At 39.8% G+C, this 18,898-nt stretch overlaps 1 protein-coding gene across 1 annotated transcript; it reads left to right on the top strand.

Moving 5' to 3' along the window:
* The first annotated feature begins 691 nt into the window (after positions 1 to 691).
* Positions 692 to 18,307, top strand: ero1a (endoplasmic reticulum oxidoreductase 1 alpha). Its single transcript, XM_039741516.1, has 16 exons — positions 692 to 1,015; positions 3,808 to 3,927; positions 6,240 to 6,323; positions 7,047 to 7,085; positions 7,181 to 7,257; positions 7,770 to 7,843; positions 7,972 to 8,092; positions 10,130 to 10,176; positions 10,922 to 10,933; positions 11,070 to 11,096; positions 11,894 to 11,986; positions 12,897 to 13,143; positions 15,413 to 15,482; positions 15,555 to 15,641; positions 15,874 to 16,016; positions 17,600 to 18,307. Exons 1-16 carry the CDS (start codon positions 902 to 904, stop codon positions 17,658 to 17,660), a joined length of 1,416 nt encoding a protein of 471 aa, XP_039597450.1. The 5' UTR covers positions 692 to 901; the 3' UTR covers positions 17,661 to 18,307.
* The last annotated feature ends 591 nt before the right edge of the window (positions 18,308 to 18,898 follow it).

The raw sequence follows: 18,898 nt of genomic DNA, 5'->3' as shown, positions 1-18,898 counted from the left end.
GTTTACGTAGTGCCTCATATTCTATTTGAATGTTTTGTATATCCTGTATGTATCTTTATTTAGTGTTTTATGGAGATATTATTTGTATCCATTACTGTACATTCCCTGTTGTTCTTTTTGAATTCATGTGAAGTCTTTTGAACACAAGAAAGGTGTTGTAGCAATAAAATGTATTATTATTATTGGCGATCTCAAATTTGGCCCGTAAGTATAAATAACTTCTACGAACGACGGACTCATGCACCCTGAAGTAAGACTTAACCAGTTAGGGTGAACGGGGTGAGTCGTTGATCAGATGTCACGCACGTAAGCAGCTCCGGCCGCATACTCCAGCGCTAAACACGGGACTTGGTTATCGTGTATTTTGAACCACTAATTGCGGGGTGTGGACATCATTTCACGGGAGTTGCAGCTCAATGAAACTGTTTTGGCGTCTTTCTTTGGTAGTAATAATAACCAATGAACTAACTATACAGTATTAACGTTGCCATTGGTGACTACAACACTCAAACACAATTTTGCAGGAAACTCCAGATTCACTTCGAGGGATCTCCCAATGTTAAGTCGGGTAGCCACACGTGTAATACAAACACAAGCAGCGCCACACACCCACCTCGGAAAGGCGCGATCGGCCCGCAAAGCCCGACTGCAATTAAAGCGCCAGGCCGAGAAGCAGAGGCACGTAATTCACGTCTTCAGCTGTTGCAATAGGAAGTGGCTGTGTTACTCATAATTCCAACGCACTCTGGCCCCATATAAACGTGTCGTGCGACGAATCTTTTAGCTTTATTCTTTTGTTTCCTGTCCGTATCACTTTTTTCTCTTTCTTCACGATCAGGCAGCTCCAAGGCGTGGACAAGCCCGTGTGGATGTTATTAGAGTAGTCAGTTTGAATGTAACGATGGGTCTAGAACAAGTGCGGATATCCATTTTCGCTTTCCTACTGGCCGCCGTGCTCGCTGCAGCCACCTCTTCTGATCCGAGCGCCTCGGCCGCCCAGCGCTGCTTCTGTCAGGTAAGGCGCGCGCGAATAATACGACTGCGATTTGCGTGAGGTAAGGCATTAGCACGACTCCCGGGACAGGCAACTTAACATTACGCGTTTTAAGTGCGTGTACGACAGTCGTGACGATACGCATCTGATTAAAAATCTCGCCAAGAAAGACTAAAGCGACAGAGGGTTGGGTCGCACCGTCAGTCCATTTAAATCGTTAGTCCGATCAAGAGACATTCAGCTACCAACGAGCACTCCGCGTTTGCAATTGCTAGTGTGCAGCGGTACCTGTTCGGAGAAGCTGCGGATTCAATATGCAGTTCTGTTAACGCCTGAGATCGCCTCTGCGTCAGGGTTTAATGTTCTCTACATCTGTAACTGCTCTGCAATGGTGGGGTCTATTGTTGCCGGAATAGGATGTCCAGAACCTGCATGGGCGAGGCACAGGGAGTTCAAAATGTACTTGATAGATTTACATGACTAGTTTAAATACTGTAAGGATGCTTTAGGCCTGATCTTTTAGTCCATTATAAATTTGCAAAAAGTGTGTTTGTGTTAAATCAAAATCCATTTAGTGATGGGTGTATTTTTATTTATTTGCCACAGTGCTGGAACTTTAACCAGCAGCAGTAAGCACAAGACAAGAACCAACTGTGGGTGGGATGCCAGGCCACATTTTACATTTATTTGCTTAGGAGAAGCTTTTATCCAAAACAACTTACAAAAGAGGACAACAATCATGTAAATATAGTCTGAGGGACATTCAAGCGCAGACATTTGTATCGAGAATATCGAGGGGCCTCAATGTAACGGCTACATTTTTGGAATGTAGCAGATAAGCGAAGGGCATGGAGAGGCCCATGTAAACGGGTTTTAATCTCTGCAGATTCACAGTACTTGTGGAGTCTGAGTTTCTTCCCAAGTATCTTGGACATTCAGGGTAGACTTGTGCTTGTATGTCACTCCTCCATGAAATATTTGTCAACTTTATATGCATTCTAGTTACAATAACCTGTACTTAAAGTGGAATCAAATTATCTGTGTTACTTTGTATATTTGACATCTACTTCCGCTTTGTCTTTTGTTCTTTTATATAAGACCTATTAGATGAGTGTGTGTGTTTTGTTTTTTTTTTTTTCCCACCTAGGAGGTGAACTAACATTCTATCAAAGAGAAAAATTAGAAAGAAGTACCAGTGAATACCAGCACACTTTAAGCCATGATAATTACAATATCCTCATCAGTACATAGAATTGTTCATATTCTTTATAAAAACTTTTTCTAAAATAATTTAGTCTGTTTTTAGTTAAGACCTCCTTGAATGTGTAGAATACTGCATTAAATACTAATCGTAGTAGTGTTGTCAAGTATAATAGGAGATTTTTATATAAATCTGTTTAGGTGCATAGTAAACTAAAGCATATTTTTAATATTTTGGCGCATTTCATGTCAGATCTGAAATACCTAATTTAGGATTACAATATTAGGTGCAGGATGTGAACCGTCCCATCATAGGACATACAGATTTTCCTGTTACCCCCAAAAGTACCACACAGGTGTGACTGGGCTGGCTTTGAACCATCCTTCTGGTCTTTTGAGTCAACTGTTTTCGCTATGTTTTTAAACTTTATAAAATCCAACCTGTTTTACTTGGGGATTATTGAGCAGGGCTTCCCAAACTGCTTAAGCCTGTGGTATGTTCCTTCAGAAGGATGCAGGAGAAATTTACACAGCAATACATGTCCCCACTCTCTGGTGCCATGATTAGTGAGTTGAATACCCTTTTGTTTTTACCTGAAAAATCTCATTTTCAATAACCTAGCAGCAACAAATTGTATACCAGATGTGGCAATGCATCCTATTACTTCTCCTTCAACAGTTGCAATAATGGACCAGTTAGTGTCAAAATATAAATGCTGTTATCCAACATATTTCCTCAAGAGTTAACATGTATTTTGTGTTTATAATAGGTTGAAGTTCCAAAATGTTACTTAAACTTGTATTAGCATTATTTTAATGGAGGTTTGCATGTTTACTAATTGGTGCATTTCTGCTCCCCTTGTGTATCAGGTATTTTGTTTGGTTAGCTCATACATCCGTGACATTTGCAAAGCTGCCATTTCAGTCCTTGCTACTAACTCTCTATATGACCCTGATAGTTCTCCAGCTTTAGAAATGTCATATGAATTGTGCCTTGCAGCTAAGATTTGAAAACTGCCTTGGCTGAAAATAATTTTAGTTTCTCTACTGGCAAACATATGACAGGAAATTCTCTGATGCTCCATCTTCTTTGTTAAAGGAAGAAAGAAACATTTGAATTGAGATGTCTGTTTTGATGCTAGTGTGTTTTTTTTTTTTGTTTGTTGTGGCATAAATGGGTAGTTCTGCCATCTCCTAGCTTCAGTGTCCTTGGGCCAAATCTCTTCTTGGCTTTAATGTGGAATTTGCATGTTCTCCCTGTATATTTATGACTTTTGTCACTAGACATGGGTAATGAATCCAGTCTCTCTGCATTTTTCCCTTTTTGTTCCTTTTCCAAATCCCACAAATATGTATGCCAGAGGGATGGGTGACTTGGACATGACCTAGCATGGCATGCAGGTCAGAGACTCATTCCTGCCTTGCAACCAAGGCTGCCAGATCAGGGTTGTGAGGAGCAGAAGCCTATCTGGGTTAAGCAGATTTGATAATGGATGTGTAGATGACTTTAATATTGGCTGCATGATAAATGACAGTACTGTGTGCAGTAATGCTTAGTTGGTGTTGATGCTTAAAGTGCTACACTCATATTGGGACCTCTTTTGTATTTTTAGGTTACTGGCCACCTTGATGACTGCACTTGTGATGTCGAGACCATTGACCTCTTCAACAACCAGAAGCTCTTCCCCAAATTACAGAAACTCCTGGAATCTGATTACTTCCGGTATTATAAGGTAAGCTTTAAGGGTGAACAGGGATGAGTTAGGGGCATGGTCCCTTCATACCGACTTTTATGTATAGGCCATTCTTAACTGCTGGGGTGTAGTGAGTTTAGTCTACAGGAACTGCAGCATCTTTCATATTTTGAAATAAATGTCAAATTTCTGTGATTTCCATCTCTGTAAAACCACTTGTTCCAAAAAATTGATTGAGTCCAAGTATCTGCAAGAGAACAATGACTGAACTCAAGTTCAAGATTAATGTTGTATGGGTTTCACTTTTTCTACTGTAACATTGCTCTGTGGATCACTACGTAGCTTCCCAAAACATATTTTGTTGTGCCTACAGAGTAGTTAATTTTGTAATGGAGACGTAAGTGTAACTTATCAGGGTTGCTCTATAAATAAAACCTAAGTGACTGTAACAAAATCTTTTGTTTCACTGTTGCAAATAGTACTACCCAAAGAGATTTGGATGTTTGTGTATAGGGCATGGTAGTGATGTAGTGTTTTAGTACAATATACTTCCAATTCCACAAGCTCATAATTCCTGTCCCTGACACTTTGTTTGGCGTCTTTATGCTCACCCCAAGTCCAGGAGTTGTATTTCTGAGGGACACAGGGCTGCTTCTTACACATGGATGATGTGTATGTTAAGTTAATCAGCAACTCTAAATTGGTCAGATTTGAATAAATGTAGGTGTGTTTTGTGAGTGCCCAGCAAAGGAATCATCCAGGGCAGGCTCTTGCCTTGCTGGGTTAGCATCTGGCTTAATGGGACGCAGTAAAGCAGACAAAGGGAATTCAGGAACTGGAGGGATATATTACCAGTGGTTCTTTGACTTTGTCATGGGGACCCCATGTGGGGTATATATTTATATATAAATAAAAGCAAGCAAGCAGTAGTGGGGTAATTGGTTTCCTAATCTTACATTATTTATCTTAATAATAATAATAATAATAAATAGTTCCAAATATCCAATTGAGACACACCTCAGAAAGACCATGCAAAATCAGCTGTAGTGTTGTGTGTGGTATGTGTTGCTCCCCCCCTCCCCCCAGTAAATAAAATAATAAAACCATATTTCCAAAATAGTGAAGATCTCTGAATTCTTGACTTAAAATGAGGAGTTATGTACGTGAAAGTAAAGATGTTTAATCAATCATGTAAAATTTAAAATGAGTATTCTTCTGATCCAGGACTTACAACTTTTACTGTATAGTGAAGAAATACTATAACTGGATGTACAGTACTAGCTATCCAGAATTGTGCCAACTGTGAGCACACAAATGCTCCCAAATACTGAATGTTTTAGGTCTCCAGACTAGTATTCATTCATGGCAGAACTAGATTGCTTTGCCATGTAAAAAGGGTGCAGCATGGGAACTGGAAGTTGCTAGAAGAAAATTAATATTCAGTTTAATTGAGGTTTTATGTGTTACTTTGTATCTACAAAAATGCTGTAACTACTGACTGACCTCTATATATTCACTAAAAATTATGCATTTTAAAATAAGAGGTGAGGGCAAAACTTTAATTAGATTTTGTAATATAGCGCAGTTCATGGAGTGAATTTTAACAAGTTAAATTGTAAACTGTAATTACAATTTTACATAAGTCATACAGATTCATTTAAACCTCTTCTAAAGAAAACATTTTCAGGTGAATGTATCCAAAGCTGTACATGAATGCAGCATCCTAAACACAGGTAACAAATCCAAAACATTTGGAAATCAATCTAAAACACTACATTTTAAAAAAAATTTCCACATCTGTTGATGACCAAGAAATAATGCTAGTGTGCTAATAACAGGCTAACAGCCAGTGCTCCAATGTCCTTGCCTTGCTGTTCATATTGTATGGATACTGGGGCACAGCAATACAGCAGGATAGATGGGGGTCGTGTTAAACAGCACTTGAGACCTTTGGGAAGTGGCCAGCTGCAACACCTGTCCCCTCTGCCAGACAATATAAATAAGGAATACCAATGTGCTTGTAAGAACTAAGGTGTTGGAGTCATTGTGCTTCATTTTTCATATTGATTCTCACAACTGACCTGTAAGATGGGTTCCTGAGGTGCTAGTTGAAATAGGAGGTATGGTAAAAGTTTTGTTAATACCTGATTAACTAATACTTTAAGCATTTTATATTGAAAGTCTTAATAACAAAGTTCTGAAATTCATTAAATGATTAACTGAAAACGTAAACCCAGCTCAGTTCTAAAGGATTTCACCAGGTACACACACATACTTTTGAGATTCAGTTGTCAATAATAAACTTTTTTTTTTTTTTTTTAAAAAAACCACCCACTCCACCCCCAATGAAGGTGAATCTAAAAAAAGCATGCCCTTTTTGGTCCGAAAACAGTCACTGTGGGATAAGAAGTTGTGCAGTGAAGCCATGTAATTTGGTAAGTAGATGAGCTTGAGCTTAAGTTTAATTTTTTTGAAATAGAAGCTTTTATTATCACTAGATTAAGATTTATTTTCATTTTCCCATTATTCAGTTGGCAAGTTATAGGACACGTGACCACTAGTGCCACGTTTGTGATGTAACTGGAAGTCCCGGTATAAACATAGCTGTGGCACTTGTCAAAGATATCCTTTATTTAGATTTAAAAAAAAAAAAAATGCAATCTCTTGTAATAATTCTTTGAGTAGTGAGAAAAGCGCTATATAAATACAAAGCGCTCAGCAATTGCAGGTTAAGGGCCTTGCTCAAGGGCCCAACAGAGCAGAGTCCCTTTTGGCATTTATGGGATTTGAACCGGCAACCTTGATTGCCAGTGCAGATCCCTAGCCTCGGAGACACCACGCCACCTAATACTAGTACCTAGTACTTGTTGCTTTGTAGTCCAAGTAGGCCAACTGCTAGTTTTGCTTCAGTTTTGATCTATTTGTTTTTTGACTTGACTTTTAGTTTGCCGTGGTGCTTTGTTTGCTTGATTTGTGTGTGTTTGTGGTTGTGTGTGGTGTGTTTCTTTTTTTTCTCCCCAATTGATCTTGCCTGACACTGAATGATTCAGGTTCATGTTATCTCCTTGTCCTTTTCTCTCAAAGTCAATTCAGGTCATGCTGGATATAGTGAACTTTGACCATGTTCACACACAACTTTTTTTTTTTTTTAATTTCAGAATGAGTTACCCATTGGGCTCATGTCTTCTAATAGCAAGGTAAATTTTTTTGCCTAATGTTTTGGTGTTTGGTGGGTGCAAAATGGTTTAATTTTGTCTTAACCAGTCTGCATTTTTTTATAAATTGTTGATAGTACTCAAAAGAAGCATCTGAGGAACAGGAAGACTGTGAAAAAGCTGGAAAACTGGGAGCCATCGATAGTTCTTTAAGGTAAAGGCTCAATTCCAGGTATCTGAAATGGAAACATTTTTAACCACAAAAACAAGTTTTCTGTGGTGGGGTGGCACCCTGCCTGGGGTTTGTTTCCTTCCTTGCACCCTGTGTTGGCTGGGATTGGCTCCAGCAGACCCCCATGACCCTGTAGTTAGGATATAGTGGGTTGGATAATGGATGGATGGGAAAACGAGTTTGCTTGGTAGGATTTCATATTCTTTAAGATCTGCCTTGAAAAGCCAGTGTTCCTGAGGGTGAGCATGCACGGTGTTAAGAAATCTACAATTTGGAGACCTTTGGCTAAATTTTGTGTGTATATGTATATCTTTGGCTCATCAGCAGCTTATTGGCTGTCGTAATATTCAGACCTTGCCTAGTGGCAGCAACCTATCTGAAGTGCCAAACATTATGGTTTGTAAGATGCAGCCAAATATATAGGACGTTTTGGGTTGGGGCATGTTTATTAAAGCTAAAAGTTTATATTCACATCTGCTTTTTCTTTACCCAAGTGAGGAGGCACGACGGACACTACAGGAGTGGAATCGGCATGATGATGAAGCAGATCGTTTTTGTGAAGCTGATGGTAAGGGTCCATGTGGAGCTCTACTGGATCAAAAGCTAGAAGGAATGTGGGTAGTAAAGTTTGCTCACAGACACCTGTGCCAGTGGCTGTGTAACTAGCTTTGATCATTGATGTTTTGTTTTGCTCAGATGAGCAATCGCCAGACTCAGAGTACGTGGATTTGCTGCTGAACCCTGAGCGCTTCACTGGTTACAAGGGTGCAGAAACCTGGAAAATCTGGAACAGCATCTATGAGGAGAATTGCTTCAAGTAATCTTACACTTTTTTTTTTTTTAATTCTGAATTTTGGGATTACCTTTTAAGATTTTAAGAGTCTGTTTTTAAATATCTGATTTATTTGTAGGAAGAACTTTTCCAAGAAGGGGGGGGGAATGGTAGGGGGAATTAGAGATAGATAGATATTGAATATTATATATAATATTCATTCTCTCTCTCTCTCAAAACTGCTCAAAAAAATTAAAGGAACACTTTGAAAACACATCAGATCTCAATGGGAAAAAGAAATCCTCCTGGATATCTATACTGATATAGACTGGGTAATGTGTTAGGAACGAAAGGATGCCACATCGTTTGATGGAAATGAAAATGATCAACCTACAGAGCCCTGAATTCAAAGACTCCCCAAAAATCAAAGTGAAAAAATTGTGGCAGGCTAGTCCATTTTGCCAAAATTTAATTGCAGCAACTCAAAATTGTACGCAGTAGTTTGTATGGCCCCTGTGTTCTTGTATACATGCCTGACAACATCGGTGCATGCTTCTAATGAGATGACAGATGGTGTTGTGGGGGATCTCCTCCCAGATCTCGACCAGGGCATCACTGAGCTCCTGGACAGTCTGAGGTGCAACCTGGTGGCATTGGATGGACCAAAACATAATGTCCCAGAGGTGTTCTATTGGATTTAGGTCAGGAAAGTGTGGAGGCCAGTCAATGGTATCGATTCCTTCATCCTCCAGGAACTGCCTGCATACTCTCACCACATGAGGCCAGGAATTGTCGTGCACCAGGAGCCACTGCACCAGCATAGGGTCTCACAATGGGTCCAAGGATTTCATCGTGATACCTAATGGCAGCCAAGGTGCCATTGTCAAGCCTGTAGCCGTCTGTGTGACCCTCCATGGATATGCCTCCCCAGACAATCCTTAACCCACCACCAAACTGCTCATGCTGAATGATGTTACAGGCAGCATAATGTTCTCCATGGCTTCTCCAGACCCTTTCACTTCTGTCACGTGCTCAGGGTGAACCTGCTCTCATCTGTGAAAAGCACAGGGCACCAGTGGTGCATCTGCCAATTCTGGTATTCTATGGCGAATGCCAATTGAGCTGCATGCTGCTGGGCAGTGAGCTCAGGGCCCATTAGAGGACATGGGGCCCTTGGGTCACCCTCATGAAGTCTTTCTGGTTGTTTGGTCAGAGACATTCACACCAGTGGCCTGTTGGAGGTCATTTTGTAGGGCTCTGACAGTGCTCATCCTGTTCTGCTTTTCCCAAAGGAGCAGATACCGGTCCTGCTAATGGGTTAAGAACCTTCTATGGCCCTGTCTAGCTCTTCTACAGTAACTACTTGTCTCCTGGAATCTCCTCCATGCCCTTGAGTCTGTCCTAGAAGACACAGCAAACCTTCTGGCAATGGTACATATTGATGTGCCATTCTGGAGAAGTTGGACTACCTGTGCAACCTCTGTAGGGTCCAGGTATCACCTCATGGTACCAGTAGTGACACTGACTGTAGCCAAATGTGAAACTAGTGAAGAAACGGTCAGAAAAGATGAGGAGGGAAAAATGTTGGTGGCCTCCACCTGTTAAACTATTCCTGTTTTGGGGGCCATCTCATTGTTGCCCCTCTACTGCACCTGTTAATTTCATTAACACCAAAGCAGCTGAAACTGATTAACAACCTCCTCTGCTATTTAACTGACCAGATTAATATCCCATAAGTTTCATTGACTTGATGCTATACTCTCATTAAAAAGTGTTCCTTTAATTTTTTTGAGCAGTATCTATCTATCCCTATAGTGTGAACTATGCAAATTGTAACCTGCAATAACTAAACCTAGGTTGGCAGGCTGAGGAGTAGATTGGTATTGATATAACAAATGGTCTCCCCAAGAGAGTTGGGAGGATATTTCCTAGGATGTTACAATCACTCGGTGAATGTTCAATGAAAGGTTATACTGGTGGGCTTCCTGTCTGGAGGAAGAAGGAATTTCTTTTGAACATCTAGCAAGTGCTATGCCACAGGAAGCCTGAGTATTTCATTATTTTTCTTGTCACTCCTTTCAGGCCAAACACAATTAAAAGACCTTTGAACCCACTTGCAGCTGACAGAGGTGAGTGAAACTAAAGTTGGGATGGAACTCTCATCAATTCTTAGTTTGATGGCTGTCTCAGTAAAACATGAAATGTGCATTTTTGCACTGGATCCTTGTTTGCTTGTGGGATCCAATGGCATAAACAGTATTTAAAAATCAACCACCATTTTCTGCTGTCCAGGTAAGAATGCCTTGCTTCTCACAGAAAACTGGACACAGCAGCTTGTGTAATATTAGGTCAGAAATGACCAAACAGAGGTTGCATACTCTTTACATGAAGAAAAGTGGTCAAGGTGTATGGTGGAAATATATTCACCTTTTAATATCACATGAATGATTTCATCTTAAGTTCACTCAGAATTTGGATCCTGGCTGTGAATTCTGTATGCAGTGTTGTAAAATATAATCCTAATGGATAAAGAAAATATCACAGAAAAATGCATCCACGCAAGCAGTAAATGTATACAAAGAAGCAATCAGAGGTAATATAAATTACAGTCCATGGGATGGAGCAATTAGCACATGCATGTAAGAGTTTTCACTATACCCTGTACATCTGTAGGTTTATAGGATCATAATTGGCATGTGAACACTGAGAAGCTTTTGCTTATACGGTCCACTACATTAAGGCTTGATAGTAATGACCATTCCTTTAAGTTTCAAACTGGAGTCCTATTACACAAATTATCAAAGAATGTAGTGTTCAAAATAAATCAGATGCAATAGTATGACTTTTTTTTCTTTCTTTCCTTCCAAAAAACAGGTGAAGATGAAGGTAAGATCACATTTTTAAGTAGGTATGAATGATCACTTGACTGTGCCATGAACAAAATTATACCTGTTGTCCAAGAAGTTTGTGCATTTTTTTTCCAGCCTGCTTCTTATACTGTTGCTTTATTTTCTTTAAACAGGTAGATCATTTTACCATTGGCTTGAAGGTGAGTAACAGTGAATTTGGAAATGCTGGCAAGGCACTTGGAGGTGTGTGTGTTTGTGAACCAACCCACCCCAACTTCTTGGACACTTGCGTAGAGCCAATTTATAGTAACCAGTTAACCTGATCCCCACATCTCTAGGGATGTGGGAGGAAAGCTGGAGTACCTGGAAGAAAATGTACACAAATGAATGTGACTTGGCAGAGACTTGAACTCTGGGTGCTAGATATGTAAGGGTAGCAGAGCAAATGTTTAAGCCACTGGGCTGCCAAGTAAACTGTCCAATCGGTCTTGTATAGTTCCTTAAAGAACACTACAAAGTTAATACTTGAGCATATGTTTTTAGTTTTACTGATGATTCCTTCAGATATGTGACCCACAGCTTTTCATTTGTATGTCTTGTAACTGTTCTCAAACTTGCCATGGCAGTTTGTTCCTTACTCTTGGCAGTTAAGCTCTTTTGCACATGAAGACGTTCCAGCTCAGCTTGGCCATGCAAACCAATATATGCTATAATCCAGGCAAGACAAAGTCCCAAGATATGTTCTCATTTAAAGAATATGATTGTTTGCAAATGCTGTTGTCAAGGATTTATGTAGCATTCCAAATTAGTTTATCTGCCTTTTTAAATCCCCAAAAACTTAATTATAATGGATATTCTCCAAATGGCTCATTGTGACTCAGTCAGTTAATCTGCCTCTTCTCCTGCTGAATAAATATATAGTTTAACCAGTTTCATACTGTGTATCCATGGTACATACTTACCCTGAAAGTGACTTCACAAAATATTTTTAATGCAGGTCTGTGTGTTGAAAAGAGAGCCTTTTTCAGATTGGTCTCTGGGCTTCATGCTAGCATCAATGTACATCTTTCTGCTCGGTATCTTCTTCAAGGTAAGTCTGGTGGCCTTTATTATTAACTTGAAATAAGGGCTTTTGAATGGGCAAGGAATGGATACAGTCCTAAATTCTTTAACTTGCACTCTATCCAACCATTACTCAACCCATTTAACTCCACTGTGGGGTTGCAGAAGCCTGGCTGGGGACCCTGCCAACTCCTATGGAAACACCTGGAAACGGGTGTCCCGCCACATCTTTAGAATATGGGAGGAAAGGCATGCAGACATGGATAGAATGTTCAAAGAGCCATCAGCTTATTTGAAGGCCAGTTGAGTTGTGTTAAGGTGGCTACTCTAACTTAACAAAAAGGTGTGGTGCAGCACAGAGGTTGTGTGTTTTTATTTTTAAAATATTTTTATATATATATTTTAAATATTTTTAATAAAGACATGCTTATGCAGCATATGTGGATATTGTGGCAATGCAAAATCTAGAGAACATTAAATCCTATCGAACAAGTCTAATGTGTATAGTAAAATTCTTTCTTGCGTGACAATCCCTAGTTTCTTTGCTTTGCAGTTATCATAAACGTGCATGTTTCCAAAAGCCTAAATTAAACCAAGAACGTTACAATCTGTAAAATAGATGCATACACTGAATTGATTAAACAGAAATGTAAGGGAAAAACTCTTTTCTTAACCTTATTCATAGTGCATTTTTAAAATATTAAATATCACCTTTGTGTTCTCTGCTTTAGTATTATGATTTGTTGTGCTCCAGATAACTCTAGGAGGTTTACCTAAAGTCTATGCCTTTTAGGGTCCAGATAATGCCTACTAACCAAAGTCAGCCTGGCTGCAAAGGTTTGTCCTGTACAGGCCAAAATCTATTTCTGTGCCAAAAAAGGAGTGTTGGGTGACCTCCAATACCTGGATGTTTTGACATGGCTCTTGTTTACTCCTAGATAACTGGTTTGAACAGAAGTGGGGTCATAATGTCTCAGAGTTCCAGTTGCGCTTCGATGCCAATTTGACTAAGGGAGAGGGACCTCGGCGACTGCGCAATCTGTATTTCTTGTACTTGATTGAGCTGCGAGCATTATCCAAGGTTCTTCCCTTCTTTGAGAGAACCTCTTTCCAGCTGTATACTGGTAATGCAATTCGGGACAAGGAGAACAAAAACCGTCTTCTGAAGATCTTGGATCTTATTAAGTAAGTTTTGTGGAGATTAAGTAAGCGGAATATTCTGGTATATCTTTAAGACCTTATTGTGGCAGCAGGTTTCCTTTGGTTTAATCTATCCTGTCTAGTCTGACTGGAGGACATGGAAGTCTCACTAGGTCTGATCATGCCCTGTGACCCTCGGTAGAGCTTATGGATAACAGTAACCAGATCTTTCTGATCCAAACCAGCACCTACTCAAAGATTTTTCAAACTCTATCACTCTGTTAATGACCCTGTGTCCCAAAACCTTGCAGCGGAATCTCCTTTTAACTGCTTATATCTGTACGTTTTTTGGCTGTTATACGTTAGGATGCAATTGTAGCTGTGCCAACAGCTAGAGATTTTGGTTGAGAATGCACGTGTCTGATACACCTGCAGTGCTGCCTTGGTCCTGCACCCGTCAGTCCAACACTGCAGGCTCCACCATCCTTTTTTTTTTTTTTATTTTTTATTTTTTTTAAAGACTTTGAGGTTATCAAATTTTATTCTGTGACCTCCACACATTCGTGACACATGTCACCGGCTGTCACAACTGCTCCTTTTTAAAGCTCTCTAGTTACCATCCATCAAATCGGGAACCCCACTCCCACTTGTATGCTAATATTGCGTGAAGCTTTTTTTCAACATAAGCTCCCAAAAACTAGTCCTAGGGCAGCCAACATGTCGAACTTTGTGTCTTTCCACGTCTGCATTTCTTGGTTGTATCCATTGCGAAAGTCTTGAACATTCTTTCTTTAAACTGTAAATGGTTCAGATGTACACCACCTCTTCACCTGAACATCCAAAACATAGTCTTGGGTTCAGTGGCATGTTTTTTAAATGTGTAATTATTGACATTGGTGCTGGGACACCAGATATAAATCTGAACAACCTTCAGAGTATCATGGTGGGTGTTACGAATGATCCAAACACATTTAATTAATAAAAAAAAAAAAAATGTTCAGGCCACTCCATTTCCACTCACAATCCTCCTTCGGTGAACCATGTATGCATTAAGGTCTCCTAGTTGGACTAGTGGATAATTTTTATTGTACTCAAGCCAAATATTCCAGAAAGTCTGTTCTCTCCAACTCTCGTCTGATTGAGACAACCCTTCTGTCCATCACCACACACTGTAAATGCATTACACCAAGCCAGAAGCATTGGGAATGTTCCCACTTGTGTCCCGGGCGCCTGTAATAGCTACACTATTAAGAAAATCTAATGCGTGTGGGGTGTTTTTATTTATATATTAAAAAAAAAAAAAAAAGTTGACAAGGTTTTCACTTTTGACTTCAGAGTTCATGCTGTTTGTAGAGTAGAAGCCAACTGTACCATGCTACTATTTTACTTTATGGCAGCTTTTTTTATTTTTTTATATTAACATCAGTAAGTTCACCACCCAATGCTAAATATTTGGTGAACGAACGAGAGATGGTTAGCCAGTTACACAGTGGGAATGATTAGGGGGCCGGGATGACTAGGCCATGGAGGGCGATTTAGCCTTGATGTGGGATACACCCTGCCCTTTTATGAAGGATGCCCAGGGATTTTTTTTATGATCTGAGTCTGGACCTCGGTTTTACATCTCATCTGAAGGATCGCACCATTTTTACAGCCTGGTGTCCCAATCACAGCAATAGGGCATTGGGATATACATTGAGACCATAGGTTAAGTGGACCATACTGGCCTCCAACACCTCTTCCAGCAGCAACCCAAGCTTCACCTAGATGGTCACCTATCCAGGTACTGGCCGAACATGCTTCAGGTGGATGACCTTTTCTGAAGCACATGTGGTAAGACTGCTGGACAAGCTTAATCTCTTTCCTTATCTGAAGTAATACTGCATGTCCCAAAAGCCAGTTTCCATTGGCGCTCCACCTCTACCCCCATTCCTCCGGGGCACCTGAATTGCATTGCACCTACTGTTCACCTTTCATTTTGTGAACTGTAAGCTACAAGGTTACCCTTTTGCTACCTCAGGTTAAAGGGGTATGTGTGTGTCCTCTGGCTCAGAGTGTGGCATGGTTTACCCATTTTTAAACTGGAATCTCAGTTTTAATGTGGATTATTAAGGAGAAATGTCAGACAAAGCTAACCCTACCAGTATTGTAGTTACAAGATGGTTCTGTTGCTTTCCAAGTGTTATACAAGTCAGCATGTTGTGCGAATTGGGAAGAAGTTTCAATCTTTGCAGGAAACCAGCCCCGAGTCTGGTGGGGTCTATATGCCCTTTTTATAGCTTGCAAAAGTTGGTTTCACTTTGTATCTTGGCAGATCTTTCCCTCTGCACTTTGATGAAAATTCACTGTTTACTGGAGATCAAAAGGAGGCGCAAAAACTGAAGGTAATTTAGAACCCTCTTCTAGAAAACTGGATGTTTCTTAACCCATTTTATGAAGTGTGTCTTTCTTGGTAGGATGACTTCAAGCACCACTTCCGAAACATCTCCAGAATCATGGATTGCGTTGGATGCTTCAAGTGTCGTCTCTGGGGCAAACTACAGGTATGAAATCCAAGTAATGTGTTCTTTTGTTGCTACGGACAGAGTGGTGCTGGTGTAATGTTTTTCTGTGAATGAAATTTCCAGAAGATGCATGTGATTTGAAATAGAGAGATGTGAGAGGGGCAATTGGTATATTTATAAATGTAGTAATTGGGCCATAAAGCCTTTGGTTATAATCGTAAAAATCACTAAAGCACACGTTACTTTGATGTACTATATATGTCTGTTTTAGACGCAGGGTTTAGGAACAGCACTAAAAATCTTGTTCTCGGAGAAGCAGATTGAGGCAATGCCGGATTTGGAATTTCCAGATTCACCATCCAGCTTCCAACTTTCCCGGCAGGAGATTGTTGCTCTGTTTAATGCTTTTGGCAGGTAAGGGACTCTGCACACTCTGTATCATTCTTACATTTAGATTGCATCTCAGTACTTATGAATGGATGTTTTCATGTGTTCAAAACTCTCCAATAAGTCTGGTCTCCTGTTTGAGTCCCAAAAAGCTGATTTAACACTTGCATAGGAATAGCTGCAAGCTAATCTGATTTTCATAAGGTCCTTCTCACAAATGGAGTACAGTAAATTTCTTCCTTGTGGTAATCAATATGCAGCATGTCACCACTTTGACACCATGACCTGTTTAAGCATTATCCTGGTTTGAAGGGGACTTAACCAGGTAAACTACTTGTTTGTGGCTGAATTCAAGCGAACATGATCTAGCTAACTTAAGCCAGGCTTGAGTTAGCAGTGTTTAGAATGAAATGAGCATGTTAGCTCAACTCCTAGAGGGGGGAAGAATGTTAAAAGAATTTTAGTGTTTCACATCCACCAAGCAAGAGCAGTTTCTGAAGTGGAAATAAAACCAATCTTAATGTTTTTAACAAGTTGATGGCTATTATAACCTGATTCTTGTGCTCTTGGCCTTATTGAAAACGTGTATGTTACTTCCCAAGTTTCAAACTTCTTTCTTTTGAATTTTGGGCATTTTGCTGCAGGCTTAATTACTCTAAAAGTAAAGGGGTGCCACACTGGGTAGCACATTGGCTTTGCCGGGTGCAGCCTCCTGGATTCTCCTCTCCTAGCCAAATGTTATACTTGAGGATGTGGAAAGATGAGATGACATGCAAACTGTACAAAGATACGCAGACTGGCCCCTGAATGAGTGCTGGGGGGGCCCCCCCTTACAACTTTGTATTAGATTTGAGAATGTTGTATTAAAATTTAAAGTCTTAACACCAATTCTTAAAGTGTTTGCACGTGTAACAATGTTCAACTGTAATCCAATATAATTTATACATTCACCCTCGCAGGAAATTAATGCAGAATCCTGTCACTTTGTCAAAATATCCTGCAGAAAGTGTTTTTAAAAGCCAGATACCATTTATACGGCAGAATACAGGAGTTGCCTTACTTTGCCTATTGTTGGCAGCATGATTATTTTGTAGTTTCAGATTGCAGATGTGCTCTCATACTGGGCCCAGTAGAGATTGACAGTTTAATGATGGCTTTGCTCCTGTTGCTACCAGGAAATAGGCTCTAGTACCTTGTGCTCCGAAAAGTTGGACTGCAAGGGTTCTCTGAGTGTATGGACATATTCTATGTACAGATGAACTATATAAACAGTGCTGAGCAATGTCTCAGATCACCTGATTCGGGTTTGTTTCATGAAGAATTAATAGTTCATAACAATATTAAATACTGACTATACTATCCCTCTAAGATAAGTTGTAATTGAAGCAGTCCATATAGGCCTCTGCATTAATGTTTTCAGGGTAGCATGTCCGCCTGGTCCCTGGGTGTGTTTCCCATACGGTTTGGTACAGGATTTATAAAAGCACTTGTAATATCTGATGTGCCATTTGTTGGCTGGCCGAGCCATAGGAACCACACACACACACACTTGAAAGGTTGAAAGTACAAATGTAAATTTTTTTTTTTTTTTCTCCCCTTTTTGTTTTTAGAATTTCAACAAGCATAAAAGAGCTTCAGACCTTCCGTGACCTTCTGTCAAGAATTCAATAACCAGAGGATGATTATGTGAAGTTTCTAACCCCCTAATCTTTTTCAAATTGTGAAACCTGACCAGATATGTTGCACATTTTAAAATGTGGTGTGGGTGTTTGAGTCTTTCCTCTGAGCGCTTCACATTTTAACTACCCTGAGCTTTATGGCATGTATGGTGCACACTTACAGTAAGTTGTGGAGTCCTGTAGTTAAGCACCGCACATCTGTGCTATTTTCTAATTGCTCATGGATTATGTGGACCACCCTGCAATGAAGTGGATGCCAGCATTGCCTATGAAATCTGACATTTTGGAACATTAAGCAAGCAAAGCCAAATCTCCTCTCTTATTCTAGACAGTGGAGTGTTGCTGTTTAATAGTTTTACAGGCCTTTAGTTAATTTAGATTAATTCTAGGGCTGTGCTACTGGCATGGGGCTATTTAAGAGTCCAACAGCCACTGCCTAACAAATAGTGGGTTTTTTTTTTTTTTCTTTTTCAAAAATAAGGGGGCACACTTTTTGGTTTTTTTTTTTGGTGGACTTTTGAAACTTGGATCTATGTACTACTGAAAGAGTTTAATGTTTGCACTATTATATTACAGAGGAAATATTTTTTTGGTAAACTTTTTTAAATATAAAACATTAAATTTATATAATATCTTAAACCTCTTTGTGTTTTGGGTTTCCAGATTTCTGTATGGCATGAGCAGGATTATAATCAGAATGGGGGAAATGTGGAGAGTTGGGGGGTATGTAAGCTTTTATTTTGGATTCAAGGTCCAGTCAGTGTAAAGTACTAGAAAATCCTTTTACATGATGGCCAGGAATGATGCACTATAAATGCATTCGGCTCTAATGAGTGTCTAATGATTTTCCTATTGAAAGTTTAATGATCCATGTATGATGCTGTTAAGCATATTGAATTAGAAGACCATATGTAAGGATAGGCACAACGTGGATACTTTTCACTGTTTCATTTAATTCAGTGAAAGATGGTGGTGTACATTTTTTGTGTTCACATTTCTTATATCTGAAGTGGGTGACTTACACCAAAATCAGTTTATAAAAGGGTAGAAACTTCAAATGCTGTGCCTATGGCCAAAAAAAAAAACCCATCCAATTTTTCAGTCAGGGATCTTGCTGGAGCCAAACGTAAGTGAAGTTTGCTTAAACCAGAGTGAGAACAATTAGTCTGCTCAGTGAGTGTCACGTTTCTGAACCACTCCAACACCTCATGAAGGTGGCTGTCAAAGTAA

Source organism: Polypterus senegalus, chromosome 18 (genome assembly GCF_016835505.1).
Source record: "Polypterus senegalus isolate Bchr_013 chromosome 18, ASM1683550v1, whole genome shotgun sequence".
Taxonomy (NCBI): domain Eukaryota; kingdom Metazoa; phylum Chordata; class Cladistia; order Polypteriformes; family Polypteridae; genus Polypterus; species Polypterus senegalus.
This window is presented reverse-complemented; position numbering and strand designations above follow the sequence as displayed.